The 19,906-nt window shown below is 46.7% G+C and overlaps 1 protein-coding gene across 3 annotated transcripts in view; it reads right to left on the reverse strand.

Moving 5' to 3' along the window:
• The window catches only part of RNF216 (ring finger protein 216), an 82,361-nt gene that overhangs the window by 58,370 nt on the left and 4,085 nt on the right, over positions 1 to 19,906 (reverse strand). The window contains exons 2-11 of one of the 3 annotated variants that reach the window (XM_035130583.2): positions 15,380 to 15,537; positions 14,506 to 14,622; positions 12,269 to 12,402; positions 10,390 to 11,226; positions 8,093 to 8,169; positions 7,031 to 7,133; positions 5,682 to 5,846; positions 5,343 to 5,457; positions 3,265 to 3,404; positions 1,128 to 1,178 (exon numbers count right to left, since the gene is read on the reverse strand). In XM_035130583.2, the coding sequence (XP_034986474.1) occupies positions 1,128 to 1,178; positions 3,265 to 3,404; positions 5,343 to 5,457; positions 5,682 to 5,846; positions 7,031 to 7,133; positions 8,093 to 8,169; positions 10,390 to 11,226; positions 12,269 to 12,402; positions 14,506 to 14,572 (1,689 nt within the window). In that variant the 5' untranslated portion in view covers positions 14,573 to 14,622; positions 15,380 to 15,537. Of the gene's footprint in view, positions 1 to 1,127; positions 1,179 to 3,264; positions 3,405 to 5,342; positions 5,458 to 5,681; positions 5,847 to 7,030; positions 7,134 to 8,092; positions 8,170 to 10,389; positions 11,227 to 12,268; positions 12,403 to 14,505; positions 14,623 to 15,379; positions 16,448 to 19,906 lie in introns of those variants that run through there. The other 2 variants (XM_035130582.2, XM_035130584.2) reach the window with 2 other exon arrangements.

Here is a 19,906-nt window from a genome sequence, read left to right on the forward strand (position 1 = left end):
ACTTCCGGGATCTGAAAGTGACTGAACGGTCATGGAAACTTTAGCTCCGTCTTGTACACATGTGTATAATTAAACTTTGTATATACACCAAAGTGGAGTTGAGAGTCTTCACTTGTGGAAAGCACAATCAGTGTCCTCACAGTGTTGAACTACAGTTTCCATGTGATCTAAAAGATCTGGAGAGCTAGGCATAACTGATTGTGTGAGCGGCTTCCATTTGCATGTGCCCACTCAGCTGCCTTGATCGGTGGGGTGGGAGTGGCACTTCTACAGGTGCCACGTAATCCCCATTCTGCCTTTGTAAGAAGTCAATCACTTAAGATTGGCAGTGCCTACACTTTGGAACGCCCTGCCTATTGAGATCAAGCAGGCCCCTTCCCCACACTCCTTTGGGCACCTAATTAAAAAACCATTCTTTTTTAGACAAGCCCACCCAGATGCTTAGAAAGTTGAGGCAATTTTATTCTGTTTTAGTATTTTAACTTTTGTATGTTTTACATACAAAATGATGTATGGAAGTGAGAGCTGGACCATCAAGAAGGCTGATCGCCGAAGAATTGATGCTTTTGAATTATGGTGCTGGAGGAGACTCTTGAGAGTCCCATGGACTGCAAGAAGATCAAACCTATCCATTCTGAAGGAAATCAGCCCTGAGCGCTCACTGGGAGGACAGATCGTGAAGCTGAGGCTCCAGTACTTTGGCCACCTCATGAGAAGAGAAGACTCCCTGGAAAAGACCCTGATGTTGGGAAAGATTGAGGGCACTAGGAGAAGGGGACGACAGAGGACGAGATGGTTGGACAGTGTTCTCGAAGCTACGAACATGAGTTTGACCAAACTGCGGGAGGCAGTGCAAGACAGGAGTGCCTGGCGTGCTCTGGTCCATGGGGTCACGAAGAGTCAGACATGACTAAATGACTAAACAACATGTTTTAAAACAGAGTTGCCATTTTTTCTTCATCTCACTGTTTTGTATTTGCAAACCGCTTTGAGGTTGTTGGTTTTTTGTGTTTTGCAATCAAGCTGTGAATAAATTCTATGAAATAAAATAAATAAATAGGACTAAAATTAACAGTACAAGTTTGGCATGACATTTCTCTCTGTGTCTGTGTAACGGAGCTACTTACTTTTTGATACTGCTCCTCGTTTACCTGCAGGGCGAGCAGAAAATCTGCATGCTGGCAAGAAAAAAAGGAAACACACTCAGGGCTATGAGCACAGAACCTTTAGAATGGATGAGCCACTCACCATTTTTCAATGCGATGGGAGGACCACCACTACTGAACCTTCTCACTGGGAAATCCTTGATAAAGTTTCAGAGGGCTCTCAGGGCTACTCTCAGTTTTCAAGTGGTGTGACGAAACTACAGTGGAACCTCGGGTTAAAAACCTGATCTGTGCAGGAGGCACGTTCGCAACCCACAGTGTTCGCAACCCAAGAGGAGGAGGAGTTTGGATTTGATATCCCGCTTTATCACTACCCGAAGGAGTCTCAAAGCGGCTCACATTCTCCTTTCCCTTCCTCTCCCACAACAAACACTCTGTGAGGTGAGTGAGGCTGAGAGACTTCAGAGAAGTGTGACTAGCCCAAGGTCACCCAGCAGCTGCATGTGGAGGAGCGGAGACGCGAACCCGGTTCCCTAGATTACGAGTCTACCGCTCTTAGCCACTACACCACACTGGCTCTCAACCCAAGGTATGGCTGTATTAAGGATGGCTCTATGTCAGACACAGCCAAGGTAAAGAGGGTTGTCCACACCTTGTGGCTTTTGTGTTAGGCAACCCTCCTGGCACCTCCAGAGGACATCCAGTAAGCTTGCTTGCTAGATGAAGCTTGGGGCCACCAAAGCATGTTCTTTGTTAGAGTTACATAGCTGTCCACCAATAAATTCCTCCTGGGCAGCTTACAACAAAATACTTAAGAAGCAACTCAATAATTTTTAAAAATAAGACAAGGAGAAGCTTCTTTGCATACAGGCAGCATAAAATCGTTTTGTAGCTTAGATTCCAAAAAGCTTGAGTGAACATTCCCCTGGCACTGGAAAGCTTCTAAAAAATCCCCTCTGGGGAGGATATTCCTTAGCTGAGGTGCCACTACCAAAAAGGCCCTCTCTCCATGGCAGCCACCCACCCAACTTGGTAGGGGAACCTGGAACAGGATCTTAAGGTTCTGAAGGTTCTGAATGTTCAGGGAGGCATATGCAAAAGGTGGAGATATTTCAGGCAGCCCAAGCTACTGAGGGCTTTGTAGGTTAAATCCACCACTTTAGAAAACTGGGCCCAGGTCCAGTTGGAAGCCCTACCAGGGTGTAACTCAAAAGCCCAGTCCCAGTAAACCTGCAGTTCTATTTCAAACCTACTGCAGTGTCTGGGTTAGTTTTAAAGGCAGCCCTACATACAACACATTACAGCAGTCTGTGGGAAATTGCCAGAGCATGGTTACCTGTGGCTGTACTAGCTCCATACAAGTAAGACTGCAGCAGATGTTATTAACAGAAACTGATAAAAGATGCTTCAAATCATAGAATCATAGAATTGTAGAGTTGGAAGAGACCACAAGGGCCATCCAGTCCAACCCCCTGCCGAGCAGGAAACACCATCAAAGCAAATTACAGAAGCTACATAGCTTCGAATGAAAAGGTTGGACCTGAAAGTACTTACCATACTGCAAACCTAATCCCTTAGGGCAGGCACCCAAAAACTTGTGGGTGTGTCCTGCTCTCATTAACTGGTCACGATCTAGAGCAGGCACCCCCAAACTTCGGCCCTCCAGATGTTTTAGACTACAATTTTCATCATCCCTGACCACTGATCCTGTTAGCTAGGGATCATGGGAGTTGTAGGCCAAAACATCTGGAGGGCTGCAGTTTGGGGGTGCCTGCTTTAGGGGGAGAGCAGCCGTCTCCAGGACAGACTGAATACCATTCACCCATGTGGATGGACAGCCCACCCACAACCCACAGCACCTCTGTCTTGTCTGGGCTGAGCCCCATCCAGGCCATCGCCATGCCCAAATCCCCAGGCCAAATATCAGTGAGTGATGCCCAAGAAAGAAGAACTCGTCTTAGCATTGTTTCTCAAACCTGGGTCCCCAGGCTTTTGTCAGACTACAACTCCCATCATCCCTAGCTAGCAGGACCGGTGGTCAGGGATGATGGGAGGTGTAGTCTAACAACAGCTGGGGGCCCAAATTTGAGAAACACTGTTTAGTGTCTTGGCTGCCAAAAGAGCCTCGAGAGTCCCTTGCACAGGACACACCGCTCACCTCTGCCATTTCCTTGATCTTCTGCTCGTAGAACTCCTGCTCCAGCTGCACGGCTGGCAAGAGAGCGCACGCGTCGTAGCTCCTGTAGTGCCTCCTCTTGTTCTCCAAGAAGAACATGCGCTTCTCTATTTTCATGTCACCTGAAGTGCCATTGGAAAAACCGAACAAAGAAACAAATAGCCCTCAATGAGGAGGAAAGAGGAGAGCAAGGGGCCCAGCCACGAAACAGGGCCCTCTGCAGTGCACCATCCCCTTATAATCCGACCCTCATCTGTTTCTTATCTCATCCACTCTGACTAAACTCCAGTGAGCTGTGGGAAATGGACATGGCCTGACAACACACAGTTGCAACATGCTGCTGACATTACCTGGAATTTGTATCTTCCAACAACTGTGCCTCAACTCAATAAAAATATTTTTTGTAAAAAAAAAAAAACCACCCCAACAACTCAGCCACCGAGGATGCAACTGTGGCTCATCCCAACCCCCTCCCCCCTCCCAGTGACTGAGAAAAATGGGACTGCCCCAGGCAGAGGGGCAGAGGCACAGGATCCCAGAGAGGAGCAGGAGGAGAGGCGCCGTGGAAGCAGCATCCCGCTCTTGCAATTACCACGTCACAATCCAGCCACCCTCCTCAAGATTAACTGCTGCAGTTAAGAGGTTCCCACTAGACCAGGCATCCCCAAACTTCGGCCCTCCAGATGTTTTGGACTACAGTTCCCATCATTCCTGACCACTGGTCCTGTTAGCTAGGGATCATGGGAGTTGTAGGCCAAAACATCTGGAGGGCCGCAGTTTGGGGGTGCCTGCACTAGACATATGGGGCCATGAACTAGGCGGCCAGCCATGCTCTTCTCAGTCAGTTGATTGGTGATCACTGAACCCAATGATGTGGAAAACAGAGGAATTGAGCTCCTGGGGGGGTATTCTGCAACCCACTCAGGGGAAATTCACAGGGATGGGGCACACTTTGCCTTTTCTGGCTTGCAAGGAATTTCAGAGGCACCTTTTCACGGAAAGGACCTGTCCCTGAATTCTGGGTGCCCCGGCACTTGCCAATCCCTTATGTGCAGCTTACAGTCTGCCTCCAGGCACAATTCAGAGAGCTGTCCTCCGTATGGAGGCAATCATCACAGACCGTGGGCAGATATCTTGCACCAGAGGCCCTCATCACTGGAACATCAGTGGCTGGCTACCAGGGACAGGGCCTTTTCTGTTGTGGCACCCAGATTGTGGAATGCTCTCCTAATAAGGTAAGACTATTTTACATAGCAAAGCTTCTGGATGCTCAACTGCTGCTGTTTGTATGTCTTTAAGTCTTATCTATTCATACTCCCTTTTACATTGTTTCACAGGTAATGCAACACAGAAAACAAAAAGTCCCCCAACAATCATATCTGCAATGACGAATTCCTCCCTCCCTTCCTTCCCCACCCAACAACATGATCACCTCCACAAAGAAAAATGATTCAGTCATCTGAAAGTTCTTTTCCACGTTGCGCCTGGCAGGCAAAAGCCACATTCCTTTGTTATAGCAAATGAAATAAATCCAACCAAATTACATAAGTGTGCTCATTATGTCTGCCGTGAGGTTTTCGCTTTTGTGAGATGGCTTGAGCATCAGCCGAGGTGGAGAGGTAAAGGCCATCCCTTTGAGAAAGAAGACACACATTCCCAGCACTCAGTGCTCCTGTCTCATGTGAGCTGGCGGGCTGCAGAAAGGGGCAGGGGGCTGACAGGCCTGCCAAGACAGGAGGCTCCCGGGGTGAATGAGCAGGAAGAGGCGGCAGCAGCAGGAAACAGAAATTGTAGTCAAATGGAGCCAACCTGAACACAGAAGACAGAGCTGCCTCCTGGTCTCCTGCCCCTTCCTCCCTCCCACTCGCTGTCCCCAGAGTGGGGGTGCATCAGCACAACCCGATTGCTCCCCCAGCCATCTTGGTGGTGCTGCTGCTCATTTCTTCCCGCACACCTCTACTTTTGGCACACAGTTATTGCAGCGAGAAGCGCCTTGAATGGAGAAGCCTGGCCGGCCCCTGAGAGCCAGCACAGACCCTGCTCAAACAGCAGCTACCAACCTTGCTCAAATTTGAAGTCTATGTAGGAATACTGGTTCATTTCTTTCCTCCTTTTCCGCTTCCCGCTGGTTTCAGGAGACAGTTCTTGCCATTTTTTGATGGCATCCGAAAAGGCCTGAAGGAAAAGGCAGCGAGTCAAGATGGATACACAAATATGCAGGTCAAATGATGGTGGCGGTTGTTACTAATAATAATAATGATGATGCCTTGGTGCCTCAGCGGGCTTTACTTCTTACATGCTCAGGCTGTACATCTCCCTTCCAACACTGAGTAAAGTAAATTGTTGCAGCAGGAGTTTGGGGTGGGGGGAAAGAGAGAGAAGAAGCGAAGGGAAGGAACCTTTCGTGTGATTGCATAGTGTCCCTTGAGCTCATGCAGCGCCCACTTGATGTCCTGGCTGCTCAACATTTTGAAGTCGGCCATGAGGAGATCAGCCGCTTGGATAAAGCAGCGCTGATCAAGCGGTTCAAGTTTGGAAAAGTCAAAGTAGTCCACTTTAGGCACCTAAGAGAAAAGAAAAAGGGAAACAGGGAGGGAGGCAGGGGAAAGCGTCAGCACACGCTCGGCTGGCCTTGGAAGTTTACCGTGATTATTATTCAAGCTTCACTCGACTTTTCCTCCCACAAGCTCAAGATTCTCCCCTACCCCACATTTACAGTATTCTCAAAACAACCTTGCAATGGAGGTGAGGTTTAAAAGGTAGCGGACTGGGCATCTTCCATTCTTGACCTATAAGCCCTTCAGATCCAAGGCTGACAGGGGATGAGTATGCCGATAAGTTAACCTGCACTTGCTACCTTGCAATGAAATGATCTCAGAGAAAGGGAATTGTAGTCTAGAAAAGGCAACTTGAGAGGAAGGAGAGCCATAAGACTCCTGCCCCTGTAACCTATCCTAATGATATATATCCAGATAAGCTCCAATGGACTAGAAGGGAAGATTCATTATGCTGGCCCAAATGCAGGGACTGGAAGAAATATGTCCAGGTTAGAGGCCCAACACTCCCACCCTGCCAGCAATCTGGTTCTGGGCCGGAGGAGCAAGAGCAGCAGTTGCAGACCTTAGAACACTCCAAGGTGGCTTTGGAAGGGACGGCATACAGAACGATTCCTGCCACTCCCCAGAGGAGGGAGAGATGTGGGGGGCTGGTAGGGGACTCCCTACTGAGCGGGGCAGAGGCAGCAGTGTGAGGAGGTAACAGCATGTCACAGGAGCTGCGCTGTCTTCCAGCTGCAAAGATTCACCATGTGACTAAGAAGTTGCCAAGCCTTCTAAAGCCCACTGACCACAGTCCCTTCCTTCTGATTCACACAGCCTTCGACATATAGAAAGGGACTCTGGACTCTGGGCAGGAAGCTGAAGAGGCCTGGGGCACGGAGGATTTTTCATCCCTCCTTCCTGTTGAAAGCCATGGCCCGGAAGAGAGAGGAAAGTATTGGAAGGACAGCACTGGCTGCCCAGGTGGTGCCATCAGGAAAGGTTTGGCTTCTTGGATCAGGGTCTCCACTCCCTTCTGGCAAGAGACTGGTTGCACCTCACAGCAGCTGGCAAGAATGTGTGTGCTAAGAGTTCAACCTTTTAACCTCTGCCCCTTCCCTGAAGTCCCTCGAACCCTGCCTAATGTACATCAAATGGCCTCCATGCAGGGACTTCACAATTTCTGATTAACCTTACAACTTGCCACTTACCTTTGTCTCATCTGGGCTGGAGAGGAGGCTGCTATTTGGATTTAAAACCACTCTGCCTTCCTTCTTTGGGTAATCTGGATTTTCCAGAAGAAAATTACAAAGTCTGCAAAAGCAAGAGGAGACCATTACTTGGCCAGGGCTGTCAACTTACTTGGCACAACTTTCCCCAACACACTCGTGCTTCCTTCCCCAGCCTGACACCCTCCAGATGTTTTGGGCTACAGCTGCCACCATCCTTGATCACTGGCTGTGCTGGCTGAGGGGGCTGGTGGGAGTTAGAATCCAACAACATCTAGATGACACCAGGGTGGCGAAAGCCGGCCTAGGGGGCTTGGCAGGCGGATATAGCCCTCCCCACCCGCCCTCAGAACAGCAGCAGCAGCAAATGAAAGAAACAGAGAGCTGGATGCAGCAGGGTACAGGCAAGAGTCAGACCAGGGGCAAGAAAGAGACAACAGCAGCAGGGGGAAAGGAGCTCAAAAGGAGGCAAGCATTTTTATGTACTCAAGAGTTTTTCCAAACGGGGAAGGAGTACCCAGCTGTACATCAGAAAAACAGCTTGTGAGTTTAAACCCATTCTCACAAATGCAAAACACAAAAGAGCCAATCCTGGCTTCCTCTGCTGTCATGTCTAACTTGGCCCCGTGGTAACCAAGAAGCAAAATAAGGCTGGAATACAGAGGAGGCTATCAAGAAGCAGGACCTGTTTTGTTGCTGACTCTTTTTGCGAAAGATAGCCAAATAAGGATGGGATTGGCAAGTGGCCATGTGCCATGCTGACCCATAGAGCCTGGGTAGGCTGAGCCATAATGGTTGCTCTAGATCAGGCATCCCCAAACTCGGCCCTGCAGATGTTTTGGGACTACAACTCCCATCATCCCTAGCTAACAGGACCAGTGGTCAGGGATGATGGGAATTGTAGTCCCAAAACATCTGCAGGGCCAAGTTTGGGGGTGCCTGCTCTAGATCGTGACCAGTTAATGAGAGCAGGACACACCCACAGGTTTTTGGGTATTGCTGCTAACAGGTTTGTAAGTGTGCTGCAAAAGCTTCCATACTTACATGTTTAAGTCACAGCAGTTTTTATTCTGTATTAGATCCTCAATGTACTCTCTGGTTGCATCTGGGAACCTTGCTTCCTGGATTTGGGGGGGGAGAGACAAAACACACACATTTTGGTTGATAAGCAGTTCAAGAAAAGCTTCACATTTATGGTGACCAGAGCTGGAAATAATATTTCCATGCAAACAGACTGAAATGTTCCCACTGTGTTACTTATACACCAGCAAAGGACACTTGGGAATATGCCAAGAAAGCAGCATTACTGTAAAAATGTAATTTATCAGATACCTTTAGACTAGATGCAATGAAATGCTGAGTAAATTATTATTATTATTATTTATTAAATTTGTATACCACCCTTCACCCAAAGATCACAGGGTGGTTCACAACATAAAATAACAAAATGAAAGCATAAAATACATGATAAAACAAAAGCAAAACAAACCTATAACCCTCCTCCCACAGATGTATTAAAAAAGCCATAGAATTGTTAATTGACTAAATGCCTCGTTGAAGAGAAACATTTTTGCTTGGCGCCTAAAGATATGCCATAAATGTTGTGCATGAAGCTATAAATTTCAATTGATCTGTTAGTTTAAATGCATTAAAGGCCAAATTAGGCAGCTAGGTCACCAATTAGCCAAAAGAAGAAGAAAGTACCAATCAGCTAGAACCAGGAAGCAGCAGAAGTTTCACTTCACAAAACTGATTTTTATTTTGTTTTTTTTAAAAAAAGTGTGTCGCAAGGAAGCATCCTTCTTAAGGACTCACTTTAGGAGTGACTGGCCTGTGATGCTGGGTTCCAGTTCACACCTCCCAGAGATCAGAGATGCTCTCCAACAACATCTGGAGGGGCCACAGCCCCCCCCCCAAACTCCTGGCCTACACTTTGGCAAAATGTGTTGCAACACACAAGTGTTATTACTCCAGACTTTTTAAATTATTTATTAATTAGTGTGTCTGCCCATGGGGTGACCTTGGAGACCCCACTCTACCGTTGTGTGACTCTACGATTCTATATGCCAGAGCAGGATGCAAAACCCTCTGCGCCACAAACAAGGATCTTGTGGCAAGAACTCAAAGGCTTCGCCAAAGGAAGGAAGCTTGAACACTACCCAGTTGAGGCAAGATTTATGCAAGGTGGCCCACATGGGCTTTCCATGTGCACCTGGTCACGCGCATTTGCTCACATCTGTTGCCCATCTGCTCAGCGCACCAATCACTGGCACACAAACAAGGGCAGCACATGGAAAGCTGACATGGGCAAGAGCTTTCCACATGAAAGATGAAGAAGTGGAATCAGTTATGATACATTGGGCTAAAGATATAGGACACAATATACCAATAGGTGACTGGGGGAGACTATGGAAAGAAGGAATAAATTTTACTGCCTGCAGAGCTTTAAAAGAAAATATAACGAAAATAATGTACAGATGGTATATAACACTGGTAAAACTGGCGAAAATGTATAAAACAAGTAACAAAAGTTGGAAATGTAAAGAAAAGGAGGGCACATTTTACCATATGGGGTGGGAATGTAAAAAAGTAAAAGACTTCTGGGAAATGGTTTATAATGAGATTTTAAAAATGTTGAAATATACATTTTTTAAAAAAAAACACAGAAGCGCTTTTACTTGGAATGGTAGGTACAGAAATTCATAAGAGTGATAAAAAATTGTTTTTATATGGGACAACTGCAGCAAGAATACTATTAGTCCAATGATGGAATCAGGAGGAAATGCCAACAAAAGAAGAGCGACAGATGAAAGTGATGGACTATGCCAGGCTGGTGAGACGAACAGGGAAAATTCGAAACCAGCAGGACCAGACTTTCCTAAAGGACCAGAACAAATTCATGTCGTATTTGAAAGACAATTGTAATGATTTAACATCGCTTGTAGGGTTACAAGAAGCTTTGTAGGAAGACTTTATAAATTATTGTGAAAAAGGTTAAGTTTAATTGATGTAAGATTTGATTTATAACAATAAGTATAGTACCAAAATGCAAAATCAGAAAAGGATTTAGAAAACCATTAGAAGGGGTTGAGGGAAGTCGAAGGCTGTGACAGCCAAAGATGTCTCATGGGTTTTTTCCCCCTTTCTTCCCCCCCCCCTTTTTTGGAGTTGTTACGCTGGAAAATATGTGTAAAAACCAATAAAAAAAGAGAGATTTCCACATGATGTGCATCCCATTCAGTGAAGTCAAAGTGATCACAGTGGGGGGAAATGAGTGTGCTGTCATGACCTCTTCTTGATGAGTGCCATACTTATGAAGGATACCCGACAACGACACTCACCGTTTCCCTGATGAGAAGAGCAAAGAGGTCTTTGTCAAGCTGAGGAGCAGTGCCTTGCTTGGGAATGTCGCCGGAACCAGGATCTGGGGGGCCTCGGGCTGGCGAAGAGGGGCCCGCCTGCTCATTGACCGTTGCCTGCTGCCCACCTCCCTCTTCTTCTGGTGGGTGAGCCAGCTGTGGGGAGGCGGGGCCTGGGATCCCGTCCTGTGGCGGCTCTGGCCTGGGAAAGGCAGGCCCAGGGATCTCCTCCTGGTACGCCCTGGGCAGCGGGCCCAGGTCCATGTCCCGCTGCCCTCGCTGAGGAGAAATTAGGTTGACCACAGGGCCCGCATCCTTCTCAGCGGGCTGGAAATAGGGGTGGTCCAGCCGCATGTTCTCCTGGATGCACCGGGCAGTCCCTCCAAGCGGCGGTGCCAGCCTTGGTTGCAGCTCTGGCTCCCTCTGCTCCTGCCCTTCCTCATCAGTGAGCAAGACCTCCTCCAAGTTGATGACCTCCTTCTCACCGCTGGGTCTCGCCTCTCTCGTCCGAGGCACGCTGGGACCAGGCTCCGGAACAGCCCCATCGCCGTCCCCCCTCGGCCCAACAGGCTCTGGGGTTCCTGGCAGTTCCAAGACCTCGCTCTCGCTTTCCTGCCGTCCCAGCAGCATGCCAGCGGCCTTCGCGCAGTTCTGCCAAGCGCCAGGCGGCCTTGGGGAAGGGGTGGTCCTCGCCTTCTGTCCATCGTGGGGCCCTGGCAACATGTCGCCCTTGGATCCTCCTTCCCCCGACTTGCTCGCACTCTGCCAGGGAGCCGCTGGTCTGATCACATTGGAGCGCAAAAGCTTCTTCGCTCCTGTCTTTAAAAGAATATTAAGTCGTAGTTAGGCTAGCCGTTTCTTTGGAAGGCTGCTTCAGGTTGCAAGTACGGTGGTACCTCGGTTTACGAACTCAATCCGTTCTGGAAGTCCGTTCTTAAACCGAGGCACACTTTCCCTAATGAGGCCTCCCGCCGCCGGTGCCCTTCCACCGCTCGGCTTCCATTCTTAGACCGAGGTAAAGTTTGCAAACCGGGACATTACTTCCGGTTTTGCGGAGTTCGTAAACCAAATCGTTCGTAAACAGGGCTGTTCTTAAACCACTGTATATAGCAGTGATGCCCAAACTTGGCCCTCCAGCTGTTTTGGGACTACAATTCTGATCATCCCTGACCACTGGAATGATGGGAGTTGTAGTCCCCAATCAGTTGGAGGGCCAAGTTTGGCCCTCTGCTATATAGCAGGGGTGGCCAACTCCCAAGAGACTGTGATCTACTCACAGTGTTATAAACTGGCAGGGGGGTTCAGGTCCAAGTTGTTGAGCTTTTTTTAGGGAGGAGGAAATCACAATTTTGGGGGGGATGCAGGGCAAAAATGTTGAGCCTGTGATCTACCTCAGATGTCCAGTGATCTACCGGTAGGTCACGATCTACCTGTTGGACGTACCTGCTATACAGGATTTAGAGTAAGCATTTGCTACTTTTGCTCCTGCTAAGGTGGGCTCACATTAAAAGAAAAATAACAAGCAGGATTTTAAGAAGCTGATTTTCTCCCTTTCAGGGGGGGGGCAATTTGCCAGCTGGTGTTAAGGGGTATTTAAAAGCATATTTTGCTGTTCAAAAATGTTGTGTTTCCTCAAGGTACTAGAAGAACAGAGCAGGGGAAGATCCATGCATTCGTTAAAATGAGAGTCAAGCTAGCTAAATCAATGCCAGATTTAAAAAGGTTTCAAATAATAAAGAACATATAACTATTCCGTTTCAAACATACATCCGGGATGGGGAGACCGTGCTAGTTGTGTACTAAGCCTAACACAAATTTCAATGTTTGCCATATTGGAGGATGGCCAGGGCCAAAGAGTTACCTCCATCAATATGACTACGTCGTCTTCCTCATCCTCCCACTGCCGGCGAACAGGAATGTCCAGCATCACAGGCAATTCTTCATCCGAGGAGTCAGATATGGTGATAAGCCCCTCGTCTCTGTGGTTTATTCTATCTGAAAGAAGGAAGGAGATAAAGGAGAGACAACTTACCTACCAGCTGAAGGTTCGCAACAGAACACTAATACAGTACAGTCGACCTTGGTTCTCAAATTTAATCCATTCCAGGAGTCCGTTTGACTCCTGAAACAGTTCGAAAACCAAGGTGCGGCTTCCGATTGGCTGCAGGAACTTCCTGCAGCCAATCAGAAGCCACGGAAGCTGCGTTGGACGTTCGGCTTCCAAAAATCATTCCCAAATCAGAACACTCACTGCCGGGTTTGCGACGTTCGGAAGCCAATTTGTTCGACAACTAAGGCGTTTGACAAGGTACGACTGTAGTTATTTCTAGTTGTTATAACTTCAAACTGAAATATGTTTCCCAAATTTGCCTTATAATAAGATGAAAGAAGAATTCAAGGGCACTGACTAGGGCCACTTGCCACTGGCACTGTCTTGGCAGAGGCATGCCACAGTCTCAAACAAACCTGGAGTGCTATGAAGATGCCGCTGCCCCAAACCAGGGCAGAATGCCAATAGAGAACTGCTGCAGGTGGCAGAAGATAGCCTAGGGAGAAGGCAACTACTGAATTAAATTCTTTCCTAAGAATGGAAGGGAGAAGGTGAGATGCAATTGTTTCCTGAAGCGGTATCACTTTAGAGACAGGATAGGGAATCTCTCGGGCCCAGAGGCTGAAGGGAATGCAACTGAGAAAAAGACTCCTTTCAGATAAAAGTGGTTGCAACTGGCATTCCACGCTGCAGGAGAAAGAGGTGGACAGAGAGAGAGCCCTGTGGGTAGCTCTTGTCACTCTTGAAGGCTCTGTTACAAGAATTTTAAGGTCTTATATATATATACACCGGTATCTATATCTATATATATTGTATAAAAATGTATATAAAAATGTAACCAGAGCATGTTTGCGTGTCTCCACTTTTCACCAAAACCGCTGGACTGATTGCGTTAAAATTTTGACACAACGTTACATGCAAATACGCGAGGAAGCTAAGGCAGTTTGTGTAGACAGATTTCACACCCGAGGCAGTTAAAAACATGGTTTTAGGTAAAAAACACAGCGCCCTCCAGTGGACGTCAAAGGAACTGAAGACATTTCCTTTGGTATAGCGCCATCTGCTGGATATCAACACGGCCTCAGCTGCTGCCATTGGCTGCAGACTATTGGTGGCATCACAGAAGACCACAGCAACCAACTGAATACGGGCCTTTAACAGAAGTCAACAGCAATGCCCAGCACTGGCCAGTCAGGAGAACCGGGTAGGCCGCAAAGGTTTGCGAGGGGGAGAGATAGAGGGGTTGGGGTGACGGGTACTGTCACGTGGAAGGAAGATGACGTCATGCAGCATGGGGAACAGAGAGAGGGGTGTTGTGGCGTCATGCAACTGGGGTGAGGAACAGGGGCACTGAGTGGAGGAGGGCCCTGCCTTTGGGGGGGATGAATGTGTCGGGACGGGGTGCGGGGATTTCACAGAACACGCTTGGGTGGGGGAGTCAGGGTTGGGACGGAGTGGAATTTTAAACAACACGCGTATTGGGGGGAATGATTGTATGCAAAATGAAGGGGGACTCTGAAGGTCCATTTAACAGACTGAGCCACAGCAATGCGTGGCCGGGCCAGCTAGTATGTAATAGATGTTCATAAATGTACCAAGCAAACACATACAAATATGTAAACCACAAGTCTGAAACCTACAGAAAAGTCCTGAAACCATTTCCCTCACCCAAAATGACCTCAAATATTTCTCTGCACCCTGTTGCAACAGCTTTAATAAAGATCAGGCTTACTAGCTGCTTTGCTTCTCAATATTCTCTGGTTGGCCTCTGTTATTTTCTCCTACCGATAGAGAACCTACAAAAGGACTCTATATGGGCTCTTGGGTACCCCATAAGGGGAAAGGAGCAGTTTTTTTTCTCATAACAGCTCCACCTCAGTGCAATGCTCCTCATCCCCCCCTCGCCTGCAACGGGGAATAGAGCTGACGGGAGCTGTTGCTCAAAAGGACAAGACGCCAGGTTTGAGAAGGCTGCGACTCAGCACCCTCCAAGAGTTCCACCAGCCTCACACGCTGCACCTGGAAGAACCAGGAAAATGGGGACTTACCTTTCCCTCGGTGGCTCCGGAAACTGTTCAAGTCAATCACTTCTTCATTTCCACCTCCCTCTGCCATGTTAGAAAGCTAAGCACTCCAGAGCATGGCACTCACTCCGCCAACAGCACCTGCAAAGGACAAGGTGAGCAGTTGGATCACACTTCTGGCTTCACCACGTGGTAGAGGTTGCTCCAGACAGAGTTTACACAATGTTCATTTTCTTATTAAGTTGAGCAGCTGAGTTTTAATTGAGAGGTAGGCAACTGCTGGGAGAAATCCAGGAAATCCTTGTACAAATATGCAGAAATCTCACCTGCAGTTGTTCATCCATCCACGAACAGGACTTCTGTTTAAACTGAAGATCCACCAGGCAAGCATAGAATCTATTATTGGCTACAGAATTTGCCCACCTTTGGCAAAGGTGAGCTATGGAAGACTGACTGCCAGGTAAGCATGTGCAGGACTGGGCTGTAAATCACAGCTCTGGCTGTAAATTAGAAACAAATTTCTAGTCCTCATGCTGCAAAAAACACAAGCTGAAAGCCCATCTTATAATCACCTTTGCAAACCTCGGAGAGCTGCCTGCTGCCAGCCTCCCACACACAGGCATAACCAGGAGCGCCAAGTAAGATTATCTCCTGTTTTCCACCTGGCAGCGGCCAAGTTAGAAAAGCTCAGGGTTAGAGTTGCTCTCAAGCGACAAAAGTGCTAATTCAGGGTCCAAAATCAAATTATGATTGTAACAAAAATCCCAGAGAAAATATTCGGCCAGATTGCATGTTTCAACCCCTGGACCACCCAAAAAGCATCATACATACAACACAGAAGGAGGGCAATCTCCTGCAGAAATTTTGAGTCTGGCTTCTCTCCTGTCTGCCAAGGTACCTGATAATGCTTTACGTGGGCAGTCTGGCCATTGAGATGGTAAATACTTTATCCTGGATCCAGGTCACAGGCCCACCCTATTCATACACAAATATGTACGCCCTTAAGACAGGATTTGCAAGTCACTGATGGGAAAGGTTTCTCCAAGATATCTCCTCCTGTAGAAGAAATATTTAGAGTATTTAAGAGAGCCAAGGTGGCTTTTTGGGGACTGTTCTGTGCGCTAAAATAATGTGTATTTTTCTCAGGGAATATTTCCTAAATTTTGAAGGGTGAAGGGTAGGTTTTCTGTGGAGATGCGTCCGTGAGGAGTCCGGAGGTTGGCATCACCAGAACGGGGCTTTTCAGCAGTGGAGTGCTCTCCCCAGGGAAGCTGGCTTGGCACTTTTGTTGCATATCTTTAGGCACCAGGCAAAAACATTCCTCTTCTCCCAGGCCTTTGGTTAATTAAATAATCTATGCCTATGGCCTTTTAAACTGGGGGTGGGGTGTTGTTCTTGTATGTTACTAGGTTATATATTTTTGTGCTTTTATATTGTCAACAGCCCTGTGATCATAGGATGTAGGGCAGTATAGAAATTTAACGACAACGACCATCACCACCAGATGCCCACGGAGAGCCCAAAAGCAGGAATCTGAAAAGTAGGAGAGTCAGCAAATAATAAGTGTTGATTCCGTGGGGAGTTAAGTGGGGATTAACATCCAAATAATGCTCCAACTACCGCACAATTGCGCTCATTTCACACTCAAGCAAGGTTATGCTTAAAATTCTACAAGGCAGGCTTAGGCAGTATGTGGACCGAGAACTCCCAGAAGTGCAAGCTGGATTTCGAAGGGGCAGAGGAACCAGAGACCAAATAGCAAACATGCGCTGGATTATGGAGAAAGCTAGAGAGTTCCAGAAAGGAGTACGACAAGGTTGTATATTGTCTCCCTGCTTATTTAATTTATATACAGAATTCATCATGCGAAAGGCTGGACTAGATGAATCCCAAGCCGGAAGTAAGATTGTCAGAAGAAATATCAACAACCTCAGGTATGCAGATGACACAACCTTGATGGCAGAAAGTGAGGAGGAATTAAAGAACCTTTTAATGAGGGTGAAAGAGGAGAGCGCAAAATATGGTCTGAAGCTCAACATCAAAAAACCCAAGATCATGGCCACTGGTCCCATCACCTCCTGGCAAATAGAAGGGGAAGAAATGGAGGCAGTGAGAGATTTTACTTTCTTGGGCTCCTTGATCACTGCAGATGGTGACAGCAGTCACGAAATTAAAAGACGCCTGCTTCTTGGGAGAAAAGCAATGACAAACCTAGACACCATCTTAAAAAGCAGAGACATCACCTTGCCGACAAAGGTCCGTATAGTTAAAGCTATGGTTTTCCCAGTAGTGATGTATGGAAGTGAGAGCTGGACCATAAAGAAGGCTGATCGCCAAAGAATTGATGCTTTTGAATTATGGTGCTGGAGGAGACTCTTGAGAGTCCCATGGACTGCTAGAAGATCAAACCTATCCATTCTGAAGGAAATCAGCCCTGAGAGTTCACTGGAAGGACAGAGCGTGAAGCTGAGGCTCCAATACTTTGGCCACCTCATGGGAAGAGAAGAATCCTTGGAAAAGACCCTGATGTTGGGAAAGATGGAGGGCACAAGGAGAAGGGGACGACAGAGGACAAGATGGTTGGACAGTGTTCTCGAAGCTACGAACATGAGTTTGACCAAACTGCGGGAGGCAGTGCAAGACAGGAGTGCCTGGCGTGCTCTGGTCCATGGGGTCACGAAGAGTCGGACACGACTAAACAACTAAACAACAACAACATCCAAATGAAAAGGCCTCCCTTCCTATTTAAAAACATTTAATAATAATAATAGTTGCAGTGAAATAAGTTAATTTTTATTTACTTCGTTTTCTCACAGGCTGGAAGGAACGTCTCTGAGATGTGGAGCGTCACAGCACACTTTCATCTTAACAGAAGCCTCTCTCTTTTTGCATGTTTCAGAAACACAGTTCTTACTCATATGAAAGTATAATCAATCACAATAGGCTACGACTCAAATGATTAAATAGACCAAGGGTTTTTTAACGCAGCCTACAGCTTTATTTGCTCGTATGGCCTTAAAGGGCCTAAAGCCACGCTGGCTCACCTCCAACCCTCCAGGTGTTCTGCATTACATCTCTTCCCCACACACCTCAAGGAGAGCTGGGGCCCAGCAGCATCTCCCCCCCCCCCAAGGTTACCTACTCCTGGTCTAAACCCACTACAGTCATACCTTGGAAGTCGAACGGAATCCATTCCTGAAGTCCGTTCGACTTCCAAAACATTCAGAAACCAAAGCGCGGCTTCTGATTGGCTGCAGCAGGCTCCTGCAGCCAATCAGAGGCCACAGAAGCCCCGTCGGATGTTTTGGGTTCCAAAGAACATTTGCAAACCAGAACACTCACTTCCGGGTTTGCTGCGTTCGGGAGCCAAAACGTCCGAGTCCCAAGGCGTTCGAGATCGAAGGTACGACTGTAAATGTGTCTCCTTAACAAACAACCCTTAGCAGTCTCAGCACTGCCCTGGATGCCAAAATTGCCAGATAATGCTAAAGCCAAATGCCTGGAGGAAAAGATGAGGAGTCAAGTTTTTTTACAAGCGAAACTAATAATCTAACAAGAGCCAGAAGCCATATCTTCCACAACACCATACTTAATTGGCTCACCGTTACCCCTCACTACACTCCCAGAAAATGGAAAACGGGAAAATGCTGTTGTGACAAGTTTTCAATAGCTGAGGAATGCATCTTCTCTTAATTAAAACTGAAGGTGTGACGTCACGCTGCTACCTGAAAGAGTCCGTTTTAACAGTGAAGGAGTAACGATACCCCTCCTCCATGTGTCCCTGCGCAAGTAACGGCTCCGAGCATGTCTCCCGGGATCTCATCCAAAGATGCGCTGTGCAGCATCCACCAAGGACAATTCTATATTGAGATGCAGTCAAATGATGCCATCACACCCCTGACACGAAGATGCAACAGAATTAGCGACCCCCAAATGAGGCTGGTTGGAAAAAGGGGAGAATGTAGCACAAAAGAATCCTCTGCCTCCCGGCTTTCTATCTCCTGCCAAAGGTTCAGGAAAGGCTGAATATGCTCATTAAACTCCCAAGCAGCCTGCTCAGATGCTGCTGCCTTTACTCCAACCCATGCCAGAAGAAGACCCACCTAGACAAGCCCCGGGGGTTTGGGAAACAAATATCACAACTGGAGAGAGATCTGTTGGAATGTAAAAGCGCTGCCAAAATGTGTAAGATATTATTGGACTGGGAGACAAAGGATGAGCAAGTAAAATCCTCAATGATACGTTGGGCAATACCGTAGATATTGGTTATAACATAGTTATGGAAGTGTGGGAACAATTGTGGAATGCAGATATAAAATTTACAGCATGCTGTGGTTTAAGAGAAAACTGTATGAAAATGTTATATACATATTATCTAACACTGAGTAAACTGGCAAAAAATGTATAAATCAAAATCGAACGAGTGTTGGAAATGCAAAGAGAAAAAAGGTACTTTCTATCACATGTGGTGGTCTTGCAGTAAGTTTAAAGCTTACTGATACATAATGAATTAAGAAAGATGTTTAAAATAACAGTTGTTTAAAAAAATCAGAATTTTTAAACAAATTTTCTTTTGGGAATTACAGGGGTCGAAATACCAAAACAATACAGAAATTTATTCATGTATGTTACTACAGTGGCAAGAATGTTATTTGCCCAAAAATAGAAAGGAGAAGTCCTGAGGGAAGAAGAATGGATACAAAAACTTATGGACTACGCAGAAATGGCAAAATTTACCGGGGGGGGGGGGTGTCAAAATAACATAAAAGAATGGAAATGGTTTATTGAATATTTACAAACAAACTGTAAACAGATAAAGACATCAGCACGATTATTGTAATAACCTGAAGTTTCATAAGAGTAAACAATTAAATGAATTTTAAATAATTAATTTAATTTAGAAAATGCAGGAAATGAATAAAACATGTAAGTAACCGCAGAAAGAGGAGGAAGGAAGTCAAGTTTTGAAATGTTTAAATGACTGTAAAACTCTTGAAATGTATACAACTGAAAACCATAAATTTTTTTTTAAGGCTTTGGCAACCAGAAGATGCTGAAGATGATGAAGGGAAAGTGATGCTGCTGCAAGAGTTAAGGACCAGTGAAAGCACGGGAAGAACTGAGCACCCGAACCATTTCTTCTTTATCAGCAGCAGGACGGGGCAAGCACCATTGCCAAGCACTCTGTTGTCCATGTGTCTAAGAATCTGAGGACTGCATGTAGGAATTTGGATTCCCCCCCCCCTGCCCTCCCAGTCCTAAAATGTTGAAGCATTGGGTTTTATTAAGCCTCTTTCTAAATGCTTCCTACAGCCAAACCATTTCCTGGCAATTTCAGAACAAGAGAGAAATCTCTCTAATACGGTACAAAGGGAAAAAATTACCCAGGTTATACAGTCGAGGACACCACCAACTGCCTCCAATC

The sequence above is a fragment of the Zootoca vivipara genome, chromosome 14 (genome assembly GCF_963506605.1).
Source record: "Zootoca vivipara chromosome 14, rZooViv1.1, whole genome shotgun sequence".
Classification (NCBI taxonomy): Eukaryota; Metazoa; Chordata; class Lepidosauria; order Squamata; family Lacertidae; genus Zootoca; species Zootoca vivipara.